The sequence below is a fragment of the Leguminivora glycinivorella genome, chromosome 11, assembly GCF_023078275.1.
Source record: "Leguminivora glycinivorella isolate SPB_JAAS2020 chromosome 11, LegGlyc_1.1, whole genome shotgun sequence".
NCBI classification, from domain to species: domain Eukaryota; kingdom Metazoa; phylum Arthropoda; class Insecta; order Lepidoptera; family Tortricidae; genus Leguminivora; species Leguminivora glycinivorella.
The window spans coordinates 1,916,396-1,941,264 of NC_062981.1; the positions used below are offsets into that span (position 1 = coordinate 1,916,396).

The 24,869-nt window shown below is 40.8% G+C and overlaps 3 protein-coding genes across 13 annotated transcripts in view; 1 reads left to right on the plus strand and 2 right to left on the minus strand.

Annotated features, from left to right (window-relative positions):
- Positions 1–1,071: 1,071 nt before the first annotated feature.
- Positions 1,072–8,580, minus strand: LOC125230952 (putative lipoyltransferase 2, mitochondrial). Of its 2 annotated transcripts, none has more exons than XM_048136260.1 (2): positions 8,387–8,580; positions 1,072–1,931 (listed from the first exon to the last, which is right to left on the minus strand). In XM_048136260.1, exon 2 carries the CDS (start codon positions 1,928–1,930, stop codon positions 1,220–1,222), a length of 711 nt encoding a protein of 236 aa, XP_047992217.1. In that variant the 5' UTR covers position 1,931; positions 8,387–8,580; the 3' UTR covers positions 1,072–1,219. The 2 variants fall into 2 exon arrangements, with proteins under 2 accessions (XP_047992217.1, XP_047992216.1); XM_048136259.1 differs by having other exon boundaries at positions 1,072–1,934; positions 8,387–8,579.
- Positions 8,581–8,970: 390 nt separating this feature from the next.
- On the plus strand, positions 8,971–11,160 carry LOC125230950 (RNA-binding protein lark). Of its 3 annotated transcripts, none has more exons than XM_048136257.1 (5): positions 8,971–9,141; positions 9,258–9,931; positions 10,183–10,391; positions 10,627–10,668; positions 10,900–11,160. In XM_048136257.1, the coding sequence occupies exons 2-5, from the start codon at positions 9,266–9,268 to the stop codon at positions 10,946–10,948; spliced, it is 966 nt and encodes a 321-aa protein (XP_047992214.1). In that variant the 5' UTR covers positions 8,971–9,141; positions 9,258–9,265; the 3' UTR covers positions 10,949–11,160. The 3 variants fall into 3 exon arrangements, with proteins under 3 accessions (XP_047992214.1, XP_047992213.1, XP_047992215.1); XM_048136256.1 differs by having other exon boundaries at positions 8,974–9,141; positions 10,183–10,451; XM_048136258.1 differs by having other exon boundaries at positions 8,974–9,141; positions 10,183–10,388.
- Positions 11,161–14,057: 2,897 nt separating this feature from the next.
- The window catches only part of LOC125230797 (bone morphogenetic protein receptor type-1B), a 124,094-nt gene continuing 113,282 nt past the window's right edge, over positions 14,058–24,869 (minus strand). For 5 of the 8 annotated variants that reach the window (XM_048136014.1, XM_048136013.1, XM_048136021.1 and 2 more), the window contains one exon: positions 14,058–17,610. In XM_048136014.1, coding sequence (XP_047991971.1) covers positions 16,351–17,610 — 1,260 coding nt within the window. In that variant the 3' untranslated portion in view covers positions 14,058–16,350. Of the gene's footprint in view, positions 17,611–18,395; positions 18,435–18,561; positions 18,623–18,727; positions 18,775–24,869 lie in introns of those variants that run through there. The other 3 variants (XM_048136020.1, XM_048136019.1, XM_048136018.1) reach the window with 3 other exon arrangements.

Here is a 24,869-nt window from a genome sequence, read left to right on the forward strand (position 1 = left end):
AAAAATGTACGAGAGTTGTACTAAATTGTATGATAATTTAAAAGAATATACTACACGCATTTATTTATTAAAGACGGTGTTGTCCCGTGCAATTTTAAGTACTAATTAAAGAGGCTTTTTCATCACATTCACGGTCACCGAGCAATTAATTGGAATTAGTTCCCCAGTCCGCCACTCGGCGGTTACACTCCAACTATTCATAGCGTTCCCACTTCTCAACATTTCGAAAAGGTCAAACGTGACGGGAAATAGAAAAGCTAAACATTAAATGATAGGAAAACAGGAAAGAGAAGGTTCCTAAACGTAAAACCAATATTTGTCGGAATAGCCATGAAGCATTTTCCCAACTAACCTTTGACCTTTATTATTAGGTTCTCGTAAAAGCGTCCACGGCACGCAGATAACTTGAGTTTTTTAGCAATTGGCCTCCCGTTGTTTTTAATTTTATTTTTAAGTCAAACATTTCGGAAACAAGCTACTATGGAAAATAATCGGTTTCAGCTTACCCGCCCTTAATTCAGCCTCCACAGATAACTATGCTAATTAAGTGGAAGAAAAAAAAGAAAGTCTCCAATTCTAAAACACCTTACGTTCAAATCAAAGCTATACAACTTTGAATCTTAACAAGAATCATTTAAGTCAGAAATGAGAGCTGTTGGATGTTGTTGCTTGGCTGCGGAGGCTGGAGGCAGGGCGGCCGCCCACGTGCGTCGAGCATAGAAAAAATAATTTTCCCCGCCATAAAGTAGCTGAGCAATATTGAGGATTGCAAGCTGGGTTTACCACGGTTTCTGTTAGGAAGAACATTAAAAAGAACACTTACTTTTTTTTCTTTGTAGCCTGTATCTACGAGTATTATATTTTTGCTCTTCATTGTAGCACCGAACGATTGGCACGTATGTTTTTCTGTTTAAACCATATACAATTCCTATTGGAAATTGGGCTTTTACAAAAGATAGCAATTTGCTACTTGATACTGATAAGAAATTATGATAAATTTATTACTTTAGACCTCGAAGAAGCCATCAGATATTTAGTAAAAAATAAATTGTAGATTATATTTACTTTTTATTCAACTCAACAAATGCATTACAAATAATTCTAATTGCCTACAGTTTCAAAGGTGGAGGTGGAACACCACATTTCGACACGAAATCAGATCAGTAAAAATGTAAACTATCTAAAGGTAATTGCACTGAGCAAAATGATTCCCTAGCCCCTATTCGGTCACAAGTAGATTATTATAAATACTACTCAAAATTTCTTTCTGATCATCAAGTGGCAGATCTTCACTTTCACAGTTGAATACTTCATTAAAATTCTTTATAAACATAGGAGTAATTTTATCTATTGAGCACGGTTCTCCAGTTTCTTTAGTCAAGGAAGTGACTCCCTTGTCCTTGATGCCGCAAGGGTCGATGTGTTTGAACCAGGACAAGTCATTGTCGCAGTTGACCGAGGTGCCGTGATAGGTGATGTACCGGGTGGCATGCACGCCTATCGCGGCTACCTTATTATCGCCGATCCATACGCCGGTGTGCGGAGATCTTTCGCCCTTCAGCCCCAATTCTGAGCACATGTTTATGACTGTCTGCTCCAAACTGTTTACGTAACACTTGACATTGAGCTTGAAGCGTTTTAAGTTGATGATCGGGTACGCCACTAACTGGCCCGGTCCGTGGAAAGTGATCAGTCCGCCTCTGTTCGTTTTTTTAAAGGCCGCTCCTAAGGCGTTCAGTCTCTGTACCTCCTCTTTCGGTGTGTCATCTCTGATCCCCACAGTATAAACGGGTCTGTGCTCTAGCAGGAGGAGCGTGTCCCAGGTCCCTTGCCCGGTGGAGACACAGTGGAGCTGTTTGCGAACGACCGCCCTCTGAATCTGCAGGGCCGTGTCGTAGCTCATGAGACCCAGCTGCCACACTTTCAGCATTCTGCTGTAAAGAATAAAAATAATACTCCTAATCGATACTTGGCAGCTTACACTTACTTTGTGTTTCTGTTAAATTGTATGTATCATGACTTGTTTGTTAGTTCATTTCTCACTTTAGATCAATTGAAAGTAGGTCATAGTATAAGTAGGTTTATTATGAAGGACAGAGAATTTTGCTAGAAAAGCGGACTGATCAGAGAACATCGGAAGCTATTTTATTTTAAATTCAAGAGCATGTGATTTTCTGACCAGCATGATGATTTCAAGTTTCATTTAGATCTACTAGTCTACGAGATTTTGAACTTCCATTCCATCAGTTGACGAAAACTGTTTCAATTTATTTAATGTTGTTTTAATATGGACCGAACACAGTTTGCACGTTACAGCTGAACTCATTGAACAGCGGTGTCTCCGAAGTTTCGTCGCCATTAATATGTAACTGTTGTAACTCCGCGTGAACGCATCTGGCCCCGTGGCCGAATGGCATTTCTCCGACGCGAAACGAAAATGAAACGCCGCGAAAGGTAGTAGCTCTGTCGCGCCAATACGTAAGAGCGATAGAGATAGATATCTACTAGCGTTTCGTTTCGTGAGCGTTTTGTGTCATTCGGCTACGCACCCTGGTATGCTATCATCAATTGTTCGAGCCCAGTAGCTTCGGAACAAACGGCGCTTGGCAGTGTTGCTCGAATTCGAAGCAGAATGAATTTATCAGTTGCATGACTTGCAAGCGAATTGCGAATGTTTGGGGAAAGTCGATGTGAAACATATGTTTACGTTTCGCATTTTAGTTTAGACTTTTACTTTAGAATTCAAAATATTTTTATGTCAAAGTTAGCGCTCAAGTCGGCCAAAGTTGAGCTCCATGCGACGTTCTTTGTAATTTCTATGATTGGCACGGATAGACAAGAACCTTAGTCTATTTCAATAGGTATGGTTAATTCTAGGAAGAATAGCTAGCCGATTTGAATGTCGAATCAAAACCAATTCCTTCAAAGGTTTCTTGACCAACTTGAAGTCGGAAGCAGTAAAAAGTAAAACACAACGCGCAGTTTTGAACACGTAAACCCAGCGCGTCTCTCAAAGCGGTCACCCATGCAGAAACTGATTAGCTATGTCAACCTCGAGCCTCGAGCCTCGCTGTAAGATGTAAACGCTTCAAAGGTGAGTCACGTTACAATTACAACGTGATAGAAAAAGCGGACGTAGAGCTATGACTGGAGTGCGATTGCCGGCTCAAATAAAAAAGGTTAATGATGCATGACAACTGACTCAAACGAGTGTTACTTTGACTTATTCGTAAGCAACTAAACACACAGACAATCAATTAATACTTATTTCATTTGCAGACTCAGATCAGACTATTTAGATGGCTAATAAGGAGTATGACTAAACCTGACCATTAAAATATACGAGTAATTGTCGTGAAGATAAGCCATTTTTGTTTTGCTCTTGTGTAAACTATGTATGCATATGAATCACATGCCAAAAGGCTTTAAGTGCCTTGCTTTTTTAAAGATAAGTGTCTAAGAAATATATTTTGGGTAAGAGTAGGTAGCAATAACGGTATGAAGATACTTCATACAAATGTGACGATAGCCCCAAGCAAATGAAAATTCATTTCTCTTACTCCACATGACGATTAAGTTATGTGGGTCAACAAAAAATGCTAAAATGTATCTCATTATATTCAATATGCGCCGTGTTTCAGACATCCCAATCGTTAGTTAGGGTCATGTCTCATGTCTCCAATCGAGACTGACGCTTAGACCCCACCAAATTGAGGCCATTTACTCGGTGGTCAATAAAAGCTACAAATATAAGTTATAACCGCTTCAAAATATTTCTGAAGAACTTTAACTTCGTCTAAAAAGCCTTCCTTCTGAAATGCCTAAGTAAAATTTCACACATCCCCAATCAAGTTATAGGGTCATGTCTCATGTCTCCACTCGAGGCGCGGTCGATAGTTGGCAGCCCTAGGCTACGCTAAAGAGCCCAACAAATTGAGGCCATTCGTTTCGACGGACCTCGCGCATAATTCAGCTCTCAGGGCATTTTTATTTACGTAAAAATATAACAAAAGTGAAGGTAACTACAAGGGCATAGCTTGCCGCAAAATAATATCTGTTTTATATATTCTTATTAAAAAAATAATTTGTAATTTTAATTTGTTTCCGTAATATCCTTAATTATAATTTCTAAACACTTCATATTGCAATAAATTTTACTGTTATAAATTGATATTCATTTTACGAGAATTTCTGAATGTGCGATGTGTTAGTTCCATCTATTGGTCTTTAGTTGTTATAAAATTAATACTCTTAGACAAAGAAAATAATATAGTTAAAAAGGACCAGACAACGCAAATTGTATAATATTCAATTTATCCTACCTTAAGTAACGTATAAAAAAAATAACTTTTTGTATGTATGTACGATTAGCACGTGCTATAAACTGCCACGTCCTACCTACGCCACTTATTCTAGTTTTCTTTTCAGTAAAATGCTTTTGCAAGACAATAAATATCAAAACGTCGAAACACGCTTTCTGAACACTCCTGTATCATAACATTGGGCCCAATACTCGTGCAATACACGTAAACATTTTTTGCACCTTAATTCCTCTGAAATAAGGTAAAAACGTATACAAATTACTGGCGCGATCTTTCAAAGCTCGACATAGAAATGCTCTTAAAAGCTACACATGTTCCATAAAACAATTCTCAAGTCGAAAACTGGCGAATAATATTTGAGGCAATTACTGGCGATACATTCCGTCTATTCCCTACAAAGGACTGAATTACATAAGCCTCTACTACCCCCTTCTCCCTACGCGTATCGAGCGGCGGCTATCTCTGTCTAGCTGGTACCTCTCTTTCACACTGACGCACCGCTGGCTAACCATCCCCTACGCTTAGCGAACGTTCGCCTCAGTCTACCAGTTTAAGCGAAACTTGTTTATACATAACCACTGAGTATACTAGGACACGCTTGTACTGGTTATGCCAATGCTCGGTAAGTGATGTGTATAGTTTGTGACGTCCCAAACAAGACCCATTCATTGCTGCATTAAATAGCGTCATTGTAACATCGCCGCAGGGTTACCAGCGATGTACCGCTCTTTAGATGTGGCATCGATTGTGCCGCCATCTGTGGTGTAATCGATGTTGCTTTGAATTGAGGTTCATTGGTAATTGACGTCTCCTTTTGTATATGAACATTTACTATTGTGCACTATAGATTAAATGAATAAATAAAAACATTGTTGATTTGTTCTGATTAATTAATAAGACTTCACTCGGCTCCATAAAATTAAAAAATCATTCATGGGTAATTGTGTAAGATTTTATAACAAACTTCCTAATGCCATCACGCCCATCACTGAACTGTCTTTTAATCGATTTAAACATTATGTAAAGCGTATACTGATCTCTAAAGCCTACTACAGCACACAAGACTACATGAATGATGAAACACCGTGGGATACAAGTATTGCTGAAAACCATTAATTATATAGCTTATTAATGATGATATTGATAATTCAATGTATTTTTATACAATTTTTTTGACATTTAGAATTTATTCTAGAAGTTTTTAGACTAGACATATTTTTTTTATACAATTTAGATATATCAATCTACATTGATTTAATCAATTATTAAATCAATGTAGATTTAAAACAATATTGTTTATTGCACCAATAAATTGCTCTGATATTTAGAATAAGATGAATATTGTACACTGTTGACAATTTAAAAGTGCTTATTGTAAGCCTATTTGAATAAAGAATATTTGATTGATTGATTGATAAGGTAAAACATGTCATATCCTAAAACAACACTTGAAAAGTGGCTACATAGTATAAAACAAAAATTCTTCCTTCTGTCTGTCCCTATGTATGCTTAGACCTTCAAAACTACAAAACGGATTTTGATGCGGTTTTTTTTGTAGATAGAGGGGTTCAAGAGGAATGCTATATGTATAATACCCGCGCAAAGCCAGGGTGGGTTGCTAGTTAAAATGTACAATATGTTTGTTACTAATGTCACAAATGCAAAGTTAGTTGGTCACATATATATAGCATGTAATCTCTTATCTCCTCAGTATCTTAAGAGGGCTTTCGTGTTAAAAATAGTGAAATCGCAACCGAGCGCTCGATCATACCGTGTGTGGTATCAAATTAAAGGGCTTTGCGAGTAGTTTATAAATATATATCACATTATAGGACTTTTTCTACTTGGTCTAACAAAATATGAGAAAATGTCCAAAAGTGGTAATAATTGTACCGGAGAAGGCTCGTTTTCAAAAAATTGGCAAAAATCAATAATAGCAATTTATAATCACTAAGGCATAACAGCAATTTAAGTAAACGTTGCAGATTAATTTAGTACAAAACTTACTTCTATGTGATGTAGATTTTCAAAGAAATTGTCACTTAATTTTAGGTAATTTCTGAAAAAAATTTAATTCGCCTTAGGCTAGTTTACTCTTTTTCAAAAACTTAAAATAAAAATCTAGTCTGAAATGATTGTGGTACAGGATATACGAATTATAAATTTACCCGTTTTAATATTCAAAATTGTCCAAATTTTACAAATAAGATCGACTGATTCAGCTCTATACGTGAGTTTTTCTAAACGTGCATTAGAGAAAAATTCATAATTAATTTAGTGAGTTAGTTTTCAAAAATCCAGTCTTATAAAAATCGAGATAATAAGATGCTCTAACTGGAACTTGAATTAAATAAATCTATTGGATAACGGAAAGTGTAGTATTTCACCGACTAAAACTATCAATTTTACATTCTTTTGACGTTTTTTTTGAAAGCAGCCTTAACCCCTGGTATGACTAAGCACAAATCAGTGCATAGGAATTTTTGTCTTTTTCAATGATAATAAAAATTGACAGGCAACGTAGGAAGGGTTAATCACATAATAAGGATTTAATCAAGGATTTTTCCAGCTTTGCCTGGAGCAAATAGGGAATATCACTACATTGAATGGATTAATAGAAAAATTAAGACACGAGTTAATCCATACTAATATTATAAATGAGAAAGTGTGTGTCTGTTTGTTTGTCCGTCTTTCACGACAAAACTGAGCGACTGATTGACGTGATTTTTTAAGTGGAAATAGTTGGAGGGATGGAGAGTGACATCTTAGGCTACTTTTTGTCTCTTTCTAACACCCCACTTCCCTAAAATGGGGGGTGGAAATTTGTATGGAGCATACTGAATATTTGGATTTAACGAGAGCGGAGCCACGGGCAAAAGCTAGTGTTTTATAAATTGTACAGAACTACAAAATGTACTCGACAGTTACTGCGATAACATCATTGGCATTGTGTTTAAGCTTTTAATTGCCAAACACCAGTCTGTTGATGCCTTTGCAGAGGCAAGATACCTAAACATCAATTTTATAACCAAAATATCACGCATCTAGCTTTTCGGCTGTGTAAACAAAATAATTTCCAAATTAAAAGGAAAGACCAAAAAATATTTCATGTATGACAAATTTGAACACTGCATTTTAACGTGTTTTAGAACAATAGCTATTTTATAGTTCTTCAGTTCAGTTAGCAATAGATTAATTAACCCAGGTTATGCCTTTGAGTAATTATGTTAAGTAATAATTACTCAATGGGTTATGCTCAACAATTTATATCCCAAATGGTTGACCTATAAGTTCTCAAATGTATTTGGTTATTAGGGCATATCAATACTCCTTGGAGGAGTGGCCACAGCACTGGATAGAGATTAGTGGAAACTTTATGGTGGTGATATAAAATGAACTGTTAATTCTTTACTTTCTAACTGACCATAAATCTTATTTTGGTTGTTTCATATTAGACATATAGCACAGTAGGAACATCAGACTTTTTTTTATTAGTATGTTTTTTTTATATTACAAAATTATGATTAAGTGTTTTATAGAAAATTCTTATTAGATTCAAATTAACAAAACTTCAGCAAACCATCTGACCGTAGGACCGTACGCAACACTAACATTGCGAAATATGTTTAATTATGTCTAGTATAAATTAAAGATGCAAGGGTAGGTATATCGCGATGCAGAATTGTTTAGGTACCTACATTACACAAAGCAACGAGACAGCAAGATCGTATATCATCTAGCACCTAATATAGGTTTAGCTTAGTAAACAAAACATAAAGTAACAATAGAGCGTAGAATATAGCTGTGGAGAGCAGGCGAGCCGCGTCGCCGGCCGCGATCAGATGTTCCGCCTCACGATCATTCCCACAGTCGCCCTGACGCGTAAATACTGCGCACAATGTGCAAAACAACTCACATCCCTCGCACTAACCTCTCAATTAAACCATAAAACACGTACGCAACCCACTGTGGACACTATTGACAATAATCCGATCGTACCAAAAGCCATTTCGTCTATTTTGGCACTCCACATACACAACCTTAGCAATTAAAGCTAGACTTACCCGCTGTTTTCTGGGGCACTATCTCTGCACAAATAGTCTGGTATACCACTGAAACAACGTTCTAAAGACGTGTAATGAAATAAAACTTCGATTATTCAATATTTTTATAGAACTAAATTACAGCCAGGCAAATGACGGCTTTTGACACTTGTACAAGATTATTGCCATGACTTCCTTCATTAAATTTGGAAAAATATTAGAAGGGCAACATAAGGAAAAAAATATTGAAACAAATTCTCAAGATCTTTATTTTTTTTTAATTTCCTGTACAAATACAAAACGCTAAACAAATCAAAAATTTTATAGTACAATTTGAGCATCCATTAAAGTTTCAGGATGAAATTGAAACTTCATTTCATGTTCATGTCGTACCCAGATGTAGACTATGGTTAGCACTACGAAAATAATTTCATTCACTTCCGTTTCCGTCGCATAGGTGTTTTTAAATAATTTGAAAACCCAAGCTAGCTGCAAGTTAGAAATAGAACAAAAACGCCCAAGTGTCGTCCCGCCATTGGAGAAACGAGCTGTCATCTACGCCATCACCGCTTTCCATTCGGTCCATTTCCAATCCATTCCGTTCATTTCACTGAGATTTCACCCCGTCATTGCATTGTTCTATGCGCATCGGACGCCATTTTGATTAGACTTCGGCGTAGCGGTGTGTGCAGCTCGGCGGTGGAATTTTACAGTGAAAATACGTGTTATTTTAGTCATATAGTTTCTAATTTTGTGAATTTGTAGGTGATAAGAAGGTAAGTCACAAAATTACTCGTTTTTTCGCCGTATTAAACTCTCGTCGCGGTACTGCGAACTTATCCTTGCAATAGACGCCACTGACTCATTTCGTCAAATTATGTATGCGTTTCAGAACCTAAAATGCCGGGCGCCGGTACTTTCAAAATCTTCGTCGGGAATCTATCCGATAAAACCACGGACGCCGATCTCAGGCCGCTGTTCGAAAAGTTCGGTACGGTCGTAGAATGCGATATCGTCAGAAATTACGGTTTCGTGCATATGGAAAACGAGCAACAGGGACGCGAAGCCATTCAGAACCTTAACGGCGAGCTAGTTCACGGACAGGCAATCAAAATAGAGGCGGCCAAGAGCCGCAAGGCCCCGACGACACCGACCACTAAAATATTCGTTGGTAACTTGACGGACAAGACGCGCGCGCCCGAAGTCCGCGAGCTGTTTCAGAAGTTCGGCGCGGTGGTGGAATGCGATATCGTTCGTAACTACGGTTTCGTGCACCTGGACGCGACGGGCGACGTGAACGAGGCCATCAAAGAGCTAAACGGCATGATGGTGGACGGTCAGCCGATGAAGGTGCAAATGTCGACGTCGCGCGTACGCCAGCGGCCCGGCATGGGCGACCCCGAGCAGTGCTACCGCTGCGGCCGCGGCGGCCACTGGTCCAAGGAGTGCCCCAAGGCCATGGGGCCCGACCGCAACGGTTTCCGCGACCGCGCCTTCGGCCGCGACCCCTACCCGCCCCCGCCGCCGCCGCCGTTCCTCCGCGATCGCATGATGGGAGGATTTGGGGTAACGCGCTCTCCTTCTCTTTGCCTTTCGCAACCGCCGGTAGCATTCACCGCTCCGATGCATCATGTAGGCCGAGCGTGGACGTTCTTTCCGCACGCGGTACCTAATAGTCCGGGCTGACGATCTATTCGGGCTCAATGATGCTACAATCTTTATCCGAAAACTATTAGGCCTCTCCGAATCTAAAATTCTTGAATGCTTTACATCCACTTTGACAGCACCTGCATATTCTAACTTAGGTTTATTTCCAGGATCCGTACGATGGATACTACGACCGCAGCCGCTTCGACTCGCCGCGCGACCTGTTCGAGCGCCGCTACCCAGTGGGAGGGTCGCGTGAGCTAGGGCTGGGCGCGTCGCGCGCGCGCGGAGACTTCGCGTCGCCGCCGCTGCGCCGCGAGCCGATGCCGCCGATGCCGAGCCTCCCACCGATGCGCTCCAGCATGGGATCTATGAGGTCGTCGTATGATGATATGTTCAGCCGAAGGAGCCCCCCGCGAGGACCACAAATGTCCCGCGGGTGAGAATATTGTATCGCTTTTCTTACATTTTAAAATTTCAGTTTTTTATAACTAACCATTTGATTTTTTATCAGAAATATTTTTCGTCCTACAGAATGGTACAGTGCTGTGCTAGTTTTATATCATTAATTTCATGGGACCTTTACTTTAACAATTGCATTCTTTATGTTACAGGATGTACGAGGACTTCAGCCGTGACACCTTTGATGACAGAAGGTAATAATAACTCCTTTAACTTGAGCTGTCAGGTACTTTGACAGTTTCACAATAGATCAGGATATCACCTGGGCCAGTGTTACCATGGCATCTAAGGGCCATGGGGCACTTTCCAGGATTGGCCACCTAACTAAGTTAACAGTACAACCACAGGTTTACGGGCTCTCTGCCCTAATATACACATCTATGCTGGTTGTGCTCCTTATTCTAATGTTATTTTTATTCTTTCAGGCCTGGAATGCGTGGACCATCTCCGTCTAGAAGATACGCACCCTACTAAGACCATCACATACATTAGGACGTGAGCAGTCAATCCACTCAGTCGTAAAGGAATTTGACTGTCCAGCAGAGGAGGAATTTTATAGATTTTAAAATTATGTTTAAGTTAGAGTGAATGACGAAGCTATTTGTATAGCTGTGACTGAACGAATGTGTTAATGCTAGGAATTGTGACGGTATGTACATAAAGCGGAATAAATATCTTTAAGTACATTAATGAATTTTATTTACCATTTTACCACCAGACTGAAAAGTACGAGGTTTAGAATCTCTAGTATCTCTACCACTTACTTTGCCAATGTAATGATGTGGCAGTTTCATTGGTTAATTAAGTTTTTATATAATTAACAATCGATTTAAATTTCTCATTCTTGCTATCACATCACTACATTAGCGAACAATGTAATTAGACTAATTAGTGATTATTATTATTTCCTTAAAATGATGTTGGTCTCATTAACAGTCCAAACTGACAGAATTCTGATGAATTTAACAAGATTATTGAGTAAGAAACAAGACAGCTGCAGAGAAAAGATCACTGCTTAGTATACAAATGTACTAAAGTGAAAAGTATTTCCGACTGTACTCGGTGACAAGACAGATAGATTACTCTTAAAAAATTTGGCACAGCGCATCGTGTCGCCGGCTCACAGGCGCGCCCTCTAGCTTGCGGAATGAATAAGTACAACTTACCAACCTACCGCGTCAGATGGCGCTAATAGTAATAAAAGTAGCATGTGGTGTCAGTTTTCCAAACAGTGTAGTTATTTACTTTTTCCCTCACTAGCTCGGAAACACGTGTTTCATCCTAATGCCAGCGGGTAAAAACGCATTTTATCCACTAGTGGGTAAAGTAATTTGACCTTGAATATAGTAAAATTAACTGCTTTAAAATTGATTCAAAGTAGGTGAATCTAGTAATGAAGATGATTTACCACCTGTGGAACTACTGGAAGCAGTGATAATAGTTATTTGTTATACAAGGGGGCAAAGTTGTATTTTAACGCCGAGTGTGGAATTGAAAAACGAGCAAGTGAAAGGATTCTATAGTTGAACCACGAGCGAAGCGAGTGGTTCGAAAATAGAATCCTGAATTTGCAAATTTTTTAACACACGAGAAGTAATAGTTATTTGTTATACAAGGGGGCAAAGTTGTATTTTAACGCCGAGTGTGGAATTGAAAAACGAGCAAGTGAAAGGATTCTATAGTTGAACCACGAGCGCAGCGAGTGGTTCGAGAATAGAATCCTGAACTTGCGAGTTTTTTAACACACGAGAAGTAAAATACATTTGCACCCGAGTGTAACACAAAACTTTTCCCCTCACTATAGCGAGGAAACTACAACGCAAAAAAATGCGTTTATCACTGCTTCCAGTAGTTCCATAGGTGGTAAATCATCTTAATTACTAGATTCACCTACTTTTATCAATTTTAAAGCAGTTAATTTGACTTTATTCAAGGTCAAATTACTTTACCCACTAGTGGATAAAATGCGTTTTTACCCGCTGGTATTAAAGGACAAAACACGTGTTTCCGAGCTAGTGAGGGGAAAAATACATTTGCACCCGAGTGTAACACAAAACTTTTCCCCTCACTATAGCGAGAAAACTACACCGCAAAAAATGCGTTTATCACTGCTTCCAGTAGTTCTACAGGTGGTAAATCATCTTTATTACTAGATTCACCTACTTTTATCAATTTCAAAGCAGTTAATTTGACTTTATTCAAGGTCAAATTACTTTACCCACTAGTGGATAAAATGCGTTTTTACCCGCTGGTATTAAAGGACAAAACACGTGTTTCCGAGCTAGTGAGGGGAAAATAACTATTTCCCCTCACCAGCTCGGAAACACGTGTTTTGTCCTAGATCGATTTTTCACCCCCGAAAACCCCCACATAACAAATTTCAGCGAAATCGTTAGAGCGGTTTCCGAGATCGTCGATATATATAAATAAATATGTCGGAGAATGACCAAAATGTGGTTTAAGATACGTTTTATGACGTTATATTTGACAAATAGAGCAAACAAGGGTTTTACAACTTTGTACAACCTGGCTGGTATTCGACTGAGTTCTGCCAAAACGTCACAGAGGACGCTACTGTCTAAAAGAATAGAATCGAAAAACAGATGATGAACAGATGATTGGAGGCTGCCAATCGAGCTGCAGGGAAAATGGTTGAGGAGTGCTGGCGTTGTTGGAGATTCTTCGGTCTAATCCGGCAGTTTGCTCGAAATAATAGGCGGGATGTAATCTATAACGTAATTTAATGTGTAATCGATTTTGTGAAGTAAATTCTGTGAAATGGACATGGTATTTCATTGAAAAGCTCTCATAAACAACTACAACGGGTCCTGACAACGGTTCTGGTATGATACGCCCACGATCCGACAAATAAATATACAAGAATTGCTCGTTTAAAAGTATAAGATAAAAGTAGGTGAATCTAGAAATAAAGATGATTTACCACCTGTGGAACTACTGGAAGCAGTGATAATAGTTATTTGTTATACAAGGGGGCAAAGTTGTATTTTAACGCCGAGTGTGGAATTGAAAAACGAGCAAACGAAAGGATTCTATAGTTGAACCACGAGCGAAGCGAGTGGTTCAAGAATAGAATCCTGAACTTGCGAGTTTTTCAACACACGAGAAGTAAAATACATTTGCACCCGAGTGTAACACAAAACTTTTCCCCTCACTATAGCGAGGAAACTACAACGCAAAAAATGCGTTTATCACTGCTTCCAGTATGATTCACCTACTTTTATCAATTTTAAAGCAGTTAATTTGACTTTATTCAAGGTCAAATTACTTTACCCACTAGTGGATAAATTGCGTTTTACCCTCTGGTATTAAAGGACAAAATACGTGTTTCCGAGCTAGTGAGGGGAAAACGCATTTTTTGCGTTGTAGTTTTCTCGCTATAGTCAGGGGAAAAGTTTTGTGTTACACTCGGGTGCAAATGTAAAAAAAAATTAAAATACAACTTTGCCCCCTTGTATAACAAATAACTATTATTTTAAGTATAGGAAACTAGCCTATTCTGGTGATGTGCAATGTGGCAGATATGAAGCTTATAATATTAGGTCATTAAAAAAAAACAAGTACAATATGTCCATTAATATTTTTATTTGTAACTTAACTATTTAACCGCTATATTTACAACAATGTACACGCGCGTATGCGCCAGTAAATGCTACGCCAGCGCTTGGTCTCACAAAATACTTTCGTGATTTTATATTATTTTCACTTCATAAATTTTGTCATTGTTTAGGCAGAATAGAAAAGGCACTTCGGGACCAAGGGTGCATTAAGTGCTTCATCACAATTCAACCAAAATTGGGTGTAAAAAAATAAGACGAAAAAGTCTTCTATCGACTTCGAATTTTTTAATTGTCAACAAGCTGACAGCGGTTTCATAGCCCCGCCTGTGCAAGGGTAAAGTATACATGATTTCATAGAAGTTTGACGTTTTAAAGCAACAATTGCACCGGCGGGGCTATCAATATCGCTGTGACTTTGCTAATTACTTCATACGAACTGTCTTCATGTCATGGCAGCACGTGGTCAAATGAATCAGTCCATGAATTCATAAACAAAATTCAAAATGTAAATTTACATTTACATTATCAAAGACAAAGAACCCTCGGGACTTATAGCCCTTAAGTAAAACCTAATGCCACTCTTGGTTTTGTAATATTTATAATCAAACTATTCATAATATACTGTACAAAAGGAGGTGTTATTTTTAACCAAGCGCTTCGCGACGGACTAAAATATGTTAATACTACACATGGCGAAGGCATCCCGTAAGACACTAGACACTGCACTTTATCAAATCTTAATACTTCACTAATATTAGTCTTTTTCATCAGTTTGTTCATTTTAAGTACAATTAATTAGTCTGAAGGATCCCTCTCGGTTTTCTATTGTATTTTTCTGTCACTTAAGCGGCAACCCACACTCAGGCGACGCATGTCTTAAGACGGGGCGCGCCTCAAGCGACGCGCCCCTAGCGACGCATCGCCTGGAGCGCGTCTTACGTCCTTCCTATACAAAATGTACTGAGGAGACGTTTTTGAAATTACACTCGGGCGGCGTGGCGCTGACGTCCGATCCGCGTCTTAAGACATGCGTCGCCTGTGTGTGGATAGTCCCTAAGGCTCATTTGCACGGCGCGCTAACTAGCATGCGATTTTAGTTACATTGTGGCCCTTTGAGGTTACATAAAATTCAGTAGGCCTACGCCAATCAAATACCACGATGTACTTAATCAAACTCGCATGCGAGTTCTTGCACCAGGAAATGAGCCTTTAATTTGTCTACATGACATGTATCGTATCCTGCTAGTATCCTATTACATCGTAAATGAAAAACGCTTCAGTTTGTATTTGTAAAACAATTAGTTGACCTACTTGCCTAATACATAGAAATTGCCTATTCTTCATTTTTTTTGACGTAAGAACGTAAGCGGATAAATTAATTATGATTTTTAATTAAATCTCGAGAGGAATCCTTAAAATAAAACATTGATAAGGCATTTTCAAAAAAATATGAGGTACTGTACAAAACATTTCGCATTGGAGACATAGTTATTGTCAAAAATATCACAATTTCATTACGTCCCGCCTTGCAAACATTACGAATAGAAACTTAAACGTGAGTATTGCTGAGCTGCCGACACTACAGACACTATTCAGAAACGAACATTTAATTATGACATCATATTAGTTTTAAATATGATACTGATGCATCAAATGTACGTTACTGAGTATGATCAGTATACGTTTAAACAACCTAGTTCAGGTCAGGAGTTTTTTTATTTAGTCCCGATCTATTGCTGTCGGGGTCGTATTGGACGCCAATATAACCACAGAATAAAATGTACTATAGACTATTTACAGGCTCCATAACAGGTCCAGCAAATTTCATTCAAATTAAATTAATGACCATTGTTAGAGTGCGGAATTTTAATACAGTTTATTCTGTGGCAACTCTTATAATAACGGAAGACAACGAATTCGCATCATTTTTCCTTCGCGGATAACTAAGACCCGTCGCATTATCTCCGATACCATACAATATTACTATACATTTACTCATAGTTTCTTTTAACTTTTTATAGCGTAAAAGATATCGGCGAGAAGTCGACGGGTGATAAAACGAAACTAAATACGGAACTACATCCAGTCGTAATATGTACAGAGATTCCGGCTCGACGCTCCGGTCACTGGTATAAGAGCCGCTTCAAACTTAACAATACTGAGATTAAAGACGGTGGTCAGTTCGGCGACGCGAATTAAAAATAAATAGAACTGAGGAACTCGACACGTAACACGACACAGTCTCGACCGGCGGACGGTCACCCCGGGCGTCTCTCGCTAACGTCTCAGCGTTCACAATCACACGAGTTTGACGTCACAGTCCTTGTGGAACTTGGCGAGCGTCTTCTTGACGCGCAGCGCCGTGAGCCGCACGGGCGGGTTGTGGTGCCAGCACTCCGCCATGAGCGCCGCCAGCGCGGCCAGCGCCGGGTGGCGCGCCCAGCGGGCAGGCACGGGCGGACGCATGCGCTGGACCACCACCACGGCGTGCATGTCGTCGAAGCTGGGGTCGGCGGGCACGACGTCGTGGTAGGGCAGCGCGTACGACTCCACGTGCTGCGCGCCGCCGCCCGCGCCGCAGCGCCGACACATCTCCCACAGCACGAGCCCGAGCGAGTACATGTCGGCCATCTTGAACGCCTCGAAGTCCGTCACCTGCAGTGTCTCCGCGAGCACCTCGGGCGCCATGTAGCGCCGCGTGCCGACGCGCGTGTTGGGCGCGATGTCCACCTCGTCGCGCTCGGCGACGAAGCGGACCGCGAGCCCGAAGTCGGCGATCGCGCACTGCCCGTTGCGCTTCACGAGGATGTTCTTCGACTTGATGTCGCGGTGCGCGATCGCCGGCTTGCCCTTCGTGCCGAAGATGTCCATGTGCAGGTGCGCGAGCCCGGCGACGACGCTGTACGCCATCGCGAGCAGCGCCGGCGGGTCGAGGACGGCCGTCTGCAGGTAGTCGTGCAGCGAGCCGCGCTCGTGGTAGTCGGTGATGAGCAGCATCTGCGTCCAGGAGCCGGTGCCCTTGATGTCGGCCGCGATGAAGCCGAGGACGTTCTCGTGGCGCATCAGCACCGTCTGGTAGATCTCGGTCTCGCGGAACCAGGAGGCCTCCTCGGTGGTGAAGAAGACCTTGACGGCGACGCGCTCGCCGCGCCAGCGCGCGAGCCACACCTCGCCGTAGCGGCCCTTGCCGATGGACTCGACCATCTGGATCTGCTTGGCGACGGTGCGCTGCACGAGCAGCGGCAGGCCGGAGCCGGAGCCGGAGCTGATCTCGGCGAGGTGCGCGGCGGGCGGCGAGGGCGGGCGCTTGCCGGCGCGGCGGCGGCGTCTGCACAGCAGCAGCGCGGCGGCCAGCGCGGCCACGAGCGCGAGGCACAGCGCGGCGGCCACGAGCAGCGCGGGCTGCGGCCCGGGCGCGGGCGCGGGCGAGAGCGCGGGCGGCAAGGGGTCGGCGGGGTACGCCGGCAGGCGCGGCTGCAGCCGCCGGTTGCACAGGTCGCTCGAGTTGCAGCACTCGATCACCTTCGGGTGTCTGTGCGGCACTTGGGAGCTTTTACACTGGAAATAAAATAAAAAACAGAGCTTAAAATTTGCTCGTGTGTAGCGTTTAGCGAGTACGAGTAGACCCCGGTGCGCTCGCTTATGTTTGTACCTATCCTTCTTTCGTACGAGTGAGTGCAAATAAATCTTTAAACGACAACATGAAAATCTAAACAAAGTCGATGAAAAGTCTATGAATTCGACTCCGGATGGATACTGTATATTTTGACAAAAATGACGAGCTTTTAACCTTATTAAGACGCAGTGTGTACACGCGTAATACATATCCTCGGGCGTGTTACACAATCTTATCGTTATCGTGGCTAGGTTGTTTGTGATTAAAGTGTGTACACATCAGCAGTGTAAACGTCAGTCTGGCTATGTCCTAGTTTAGTTACGTCTTGCAATATCAACAAATCTATGTAATTTTACGTCGCAGAAGAAATTTTGATGAGAGGACTAATATTTATGCAGGTTACAGAAGTAGGTACAGTCGAATTCATAATTATGTGTCACCTTGAGTCGTTGCAATAGGGTGAAAAAATGTACACATATTTATGAACTCGACGTACTATGTCAGGAATAGCTATAATTGGCGCTACACTTGTTTTTATTTAATTAACAATATCTGCTTAAAATATAACTAAAAATAACTATGTTCCACACCCGCTGAAATAACCAGTCGCCAGTCTTCACCTGGTCGACAGTAGCTAAGCAGTAGCCGTTCACCTTACAAGCTAGAACACACAGGAAAGGGCGGCTTGAGCATAGGTGTGGACTGGGCGGTGAGAGGTGGTACTCACTTGCATAAACCCCGACTCGTCAGGCGGCAGGCATCCCGCCGTGCGTTCGAGCTCGATCTGCCCCGCACGTCTCCATGCCATTGACACAAGCTGGGATACACCGGACAGAGGGGCTTCAGCACTCGTGTAGATTGGACACACGTCCACAGACAGAGGTGGTACTCACTTGCATAAACCCCGACTCGTCAGGCGGCAGGCATCCCGCCGTGCGCTCGAGCTCGATCTGCCCCGCACGTCTCCATGCCATTGACACAAGCTGGGATACACCGGACAGAGGGGCTTCAGCACTCATGTAGATTGGACACACGTCCACAGACAGAGGTGGTACTCACTTGCATAAACCCCGACTCGTCAGGCGGCAGGCATCCCGCCGTGCGCTCGAGCTCGATCTGCCCCGCACGTCTCCATGCCATTGACACAAGCTGGGATACACCGGACAGAGGGGCTTCAGCACTCATGTAGATTGGACAGGGACACACGTCCACAGACAGAGGTGGTACTGTAAGAGGTTTCGCATTCAGAATGAAACCTTTTACAGCAGTCATGGTCGCTGACTGGCAGTCCCTGATTTAAAATTAGAACAGTATAAAAACGTCAAGGAAAACAGACACTTCAAAGGGGCATTCATATAGAAGCAGCGATTGAGAGTGAACGGTTGTACTTAGCTCCTAAAATATAAAAAAATATTGATTCAAAGCGTTGTTTAAATGTTTGGATGCTCTCCACTGATAGGCCGACTCTCTTACATGGTGGAGGCACTAACGTCTGAAAGTTTCCCCTAGTTTCGGTTTCAGAGTTTTCAGACAACGAACCCCGACCTCACAGCGCGAGGAAGCGCATGCCAAGCGATAAGCCAAACGCGCTTTAAGAAGAAGGAAAACAAAGTGACCATCGTCGCCGATACGAAGAGCTATTCCGGGTGATATATTTCTTATTATCTAATATTCAGTGTCACCCATTCAGTAGTTAGAACATAGCTGTGCAAAATAGACATTAACATGGAATTGGAAAAATTCAACGGAACAACGGACGTTGAAGATTTCATCATCCAGTACAAAATTGTTTCTCAAGTAAAAAAATATAAGGAGGAACAAAATAAGTATGCAATTGCGGCATATTTAAGCGGACCAGCTTTGCAATTTTACAAAGCAAATTTCAACAACTTTGCATCCCTTGATGACATATATGACAAGCTCAAAAAGGAATTTCCATCACGCGTCAATTATGCACAGGCATTTTATTATAGAACACAAGCACCTCATGAGTCGCCGTTAGACTATTACTATGCTCTGGATGCTTTAGCCACCAAAGCGACGGGCATAAACAATGAGACATTTATAAAACACTTCCAGAGAAATACCAGTGAGAAATACAAAATGTATTTTGCGACAATACAGGCACAAACAAAAGAGGATTTGCGGAAAGCAATTTGGCAATACGTAGACATTTTTGAAGCCGACAAATCCCCTCAGTTAAATATACCACTCACTGAAAGTGTTTCAATTTCATTGCCAACCACAATACCTGATAAGGAAACACTATGTAGCTCCTATACAATAACAGGGGCGTCAACGCCAATTGCGTCAACGTCAGCTCCATCATATCATACACCAATACCATCGCCAATTCCACCAACAACAACGTCAGCAAGCAACGCAAATGAAAGTCAGATTCCCGACCCACACATAACGCCAATGCGTGGTACCCAAACTCGTTATAATTTCAGAGACTCAACCTTACGTCAACCACAATATCGCAGCCAATACTACGGCGGCAGGGGCCGATACCAGCCACAGGGGCAATCTCCGAGAGGTGGATTCACACCGCGGCAGTCAAGAAACGAAAACCCAAACGACGACCAGCGACGTGGCAACGGAGCACCGCGCCGTTGAATGCCCTACGCTCCGACATACATACAGGCAAATCCAGACTAACTGGTTATACGTTAATATCATTTTATAGTAGGAATTATTTAGCGCTAATGGATACCGGAGCCGAGGCTTCATGCATAAGTTTATCAATAATTAATAAATTAAACTTAAAATATAATAACGAAAGTAATACGTTATTAACATTAGTAAATAACGCGCTCCTTCAACCATTAGGAACTATAAGGCTAAATATCGTTTTTGGAAGCGCAGTTTTTACATATACATTTCAGGTATTGAACTTACCACGTGACCAGTTCATTTTGGGTACTGACTTCGCAGAAGATTACAAGGCAGATATTAATTACGAAACGGGACAAGCAATATTACTAAATAAGTTTGCTTCACCACTATTACGCCGTCAAGAAATCGAAATATGGCTTTCTCAAACAAATAACGAATCGCCAACAAAGGATACTTCAGTAAACGCTGTCATCATCCAGAAATCAGGGGACATACCCATAATCAAGGATGGCGATCTTCAATTAAACCAACACAGAGAATTTTTAGTATTACGGAAGACATCAACTCCATAAAGGTAAATGAAAATTTAACACATACCCAAATCCAACAACTCAAGAGCTTGCTACACAATTATGAAGATAGATTTGCTTACTGTGCATCAAATCTAGGAGCCTACAATGGTTATTTAATCGACATTGAGACTACAGATGAAATCCCGGTCCACAGACCACCTTACAGGACTTCAGCGAAACAAAGAGAATTAATTGAAGAACAAGTGCAAGAAATGTTAAAAAATGACATTATTGAACGATCACAAAGTCCGTATTCTTCACCAGTCGTGATTGTAGAAAAATCGGATGGAAAACCACGTTTTTGCATCGATTTCAGGGCGTTAAATAAGAAAATAAAAGCCGATGCTTACCCAATACCAAAGATCGAGGAACTACTTGCATGCCTAGAAGGAGCAAGATATTTCGCAGAATTAGACCTCAATTCTGGTTATTGGCAATTAAGACTTGGAAAAGGAAAAGAAAAAACAAGTTTTATTACTCAGTCAGGGTTATATTCCTTCAAAACTCTTCCTTTCGGCCTGAAGACGTCGCAGGCGGTATTTCAGCGAGCTATGGATACAGTACTAGCAGAGCTAAAATACAAATCAGTACTGGTTTATGTAGACAACATAATAGTGTATGCAAAAACCTTCAAAGAATTCCTATTGGCCTTAGAACAAGTGCTAAGGAAGTTTCAAAAGGCAAATCTTACACTGAAGCCAACAAAATGCAAGATCGGCTATACGAAATTAACAATCCTCGGACATACTGTATCTGCACAAGGAATTGAACCGGTAGAGGAAAGGGTCAAAGCAATGCGAGAAGCAAAACCACCAAGAAACTTGAAAGAACTGAGATCGACATTGGGACTGTTTTCATACTATAGGAAATTTATATCAGGATTTGCCCAAGTGACGTTACCACTTACGGAACTAACAAAGAAAAACAAAAAGTTTGTATGGACAGCCGAGGCACAAACTGCGTTCGAAGAAATGAAGAAAAGAATATGTCAAGCTCCTATATTAAGTTATTTTTCATCAGACGACGACATAATTACCAGACTATATGTTGATGCATCAGATCAAGCATTAGGATGCTGCCTCATGCAAGGAACATCTCAACTAAGACCAGTAGCATTTGCATCAAGAAAGCTTAGTGAAGCAGAGAAACGATATGCCATTACTGAAAAAGAATGCCTCGGCTTAATATGGGCAATAACATACTTTAAACAATATTTATGGGGCTTAGAGTTTGAAGTGGTAACAGACCACAAAGCATTGGTATGGCTTCGCACCCGCAGAGACATGAATGGACGTTTAGCAAGATGGGCATTAGCTATACAACCATGGAACTTCAAAATTGTATATTGCAAGGGCAAAGATAATATTCATGCAGATTTCCTTAGTCGGAATCCACTTTATGATGACACGCAGGAAAAGCCCACAGAGCAACCAGACGGCTTGTGCCTATATAGTTTTCGAAAAAGCGACATAGAACAAAAACAACAAGAAGATATGTTTTGTAAAAATATTTTAAAGAAAATGAACGGTGAAAGACATTACAAGACCTATCATGTAAAAAATGGATTATTATGTAAGAAAACATGGGTCGACAACACTCTACGTGATGTTGTAGTACTACCTGAGAATTTATTTTCAGATTGTATGCAGGAGTTGCATGACAACGCATGGGGCGGTGCACATTTTGGCTTATTCAAAACACTGAAGAAATTCAAACTACGCTACTACATTGAAAACGCGGAGAAGAAAATAGACAACTATATTAAATCATGCATAAAATGCCAAGAGAAAAATATGAAACATACAAAAGCTCCACTCGTGAATGTGAAGGTGAATAATTTTGGCCAACAGGTGGCATTAGATATATTGGCCCATTCTGCAAATCCAATGAAGGCCATCGTTATGTAATTGGAGCAATAGAATACCTCAGTAAATATGCAATATGCAAAGCCGTTCCTAGAGTAACAGCTGATGTTATATCCCAGTTCCTTATTGAATACATTTTCTGCAATCTAGGCGGAGTTAAATCTATTCTTACAGATCAAGGCTCGGTGTTTACATCAAAGGTAGTGCAAAGAACAGTAGAAGATTATGGTGCTAAGCTTCGCCATACGACTGCATTTAATCCAAAAGCGAATGGGTTAATTGAGAGGCTTTTTAAGACTCTGAATATATCTTTGTCAAAATATGTCCAAGACAATCAAAAGGATTGGTCAGTGTATCTGCCAAAAATCATATTTTCTTACAATGCTTCGGTACAATCATCGACAGGACTGTCACCGTATAACATAGTTTATGGCAGAGAACCATGCTTAAGCATGGATATGGAGCTCAATATTAAGGAGGGAGAAACTCATACCTTAGAAGACAAAGCGAACCATATAAATGACTTACAGAAGTTGGCAGCGGCAAGAATCGCTAAAGTTCAAGCGAAGCAAAAGATATACTACGATAAAAAAACTAAATTTACGCAATTTGCCCAAAATGACCTGGTTATGGTATTAAAACCTAGACGTATAACAGGACGAAGTCTTAAACTTTGTAGACTGTACAAAGGCCCTTATAGAATAATCCAAAAGCTAACTGAAGTTAACTATATCATTCAGCGTCTATCGTCAAAAGGAAAGGCTAGAAAAGAAATTGTACATATAGATAAACTTAAGAAATTCTATCCTAGGTCCATAGGTTAGGTTTAGGTTATAGGTCATTAGTAATCCATCGGAAGTTAATTTTAGTCTTTTCAACCGCATACATTGAATTAGAAATAAAAAAATAATAAGCTAAAATAATAAAGTAAAATCACAATTGACAGAAAATTTGCAATTGCATATGGTGTTGAAAAGGTTAATTTTGTACATAGTAGCCAATGCTCAGAGTGCATTTTGAATAGTGGAGTGCAGTACATGGTTTGGGAAATTTATTTATTAATTTATTATACAATTATTGATAACTGATTGCTCAAATTTATTCCATAATGTTTTCCTATAGCTACCAATAAGGTTAAGTTATATAAAAACATGTAAACTGTGGAATAAAACACACCCCAAACTGTAAATATTTAATAAATAGATATAATTGTTTAAAGTTATAGAGTAATACGTCACAACACCCTTATAATTTCCTGACTACAAAGAACAATGTTCATACACATTTCTTTTACATGTATCAAGACAAGGCCGACTAGATGACCAGTTGATCCAGCTGTTCACGGTGTGGCGAGATGGCTGGCGGTCATATGCAACCCCCACTTCGTCGTCATCACCAACGTGCAGCGCACTGCAGCTGCAGCAATCTTCATGAGCCGTTCGGGCTCCACTTCACTTCGCAACCGGCGCGGCGGGAAGATTGGCGGCCATGAGAAGCCCCCACTTCAACGCCACCGCCAACAAGAATCGGCATCTTCAAAATTTATTATGTTTTTTCATGTGAAATAAACGTTTTGCCTTGTTTTTTTACTTGAAGTTAGGTGAATTTGCTAACAGCTGTCATGTCAATGTCATCTAGTCATGGCCACAGACAATTAGCTGTCAGAAAGTTCAAAATAAAAGGGTTTAGTCGATGGGCAGGGGTTAGGTTTTTGCCATTGGTTTTCCTAACCATAGTCCATATCTGACTAATTTGCGAGGACCTTGGCTATAGTCCAACTATCCAAATTATGGCGGTCTCAACCGTGGACTAGGCAACCACGCAAAGAGCGTTAGATGTTGGCTACCTTGAATGAGGCTGTCACTATTGGGTGTTAGGAGATTTTTTTTTGTGTGTAGGGGGCCTGGCTTAGGTAGGGCCAACCGGTAGTTAGGGTAGAATAGGATAGGATAGGGTGTAGTATTGTGAACAATGGCTGCTTCTAACATAAGGGGGAGGGATATGTAAGAGGTTTCGCATTCAGAATGAAACCTTTTACAGCAGTCATGGTCGCTGACTGGCAGTCCCTGATTTAAAATTAGAACAGTATAAAAACGTCAAGGAAAACAGACACTTCAAAGGGGCATTCATATAGAAGCAGCGATT

What these genes read in the sequence shown, in the direction of transcription:
- LOC125230952 (XM_048136260.1), bottom strand. Translation starts at nt 1,930, where the DNA reads ATGCTGAAAGTGTGGCAGCTGGGTCTCATGAGCTACGACACGGCCCTG.
- LOC125230950 (XM_048136256.1), top strand. Translation starts at nt 9,266, where the DNA reads ATGCCGGGCGCCGGTACTTTCAAAATCTTCGTCGGGAATCTATCCGAT. An exon ending in GGACCACAAATGTCCCGCGG is followed by an intron (nt 10,452 to 10,626) that starts GTGAGAATATTG and finishes TTTATGTTACAG; the next exon opens with GATGTACGAGGACTTCAGCC. An exon ending in GACACCTTTGATGACAGAAG is followed by an intron (nt 10,669 to 10,899) that starts GTAATAATAACT and finishes TTATTCTTTCAG; the next exon opens with GCCTGGAATGCGTGGACCAT.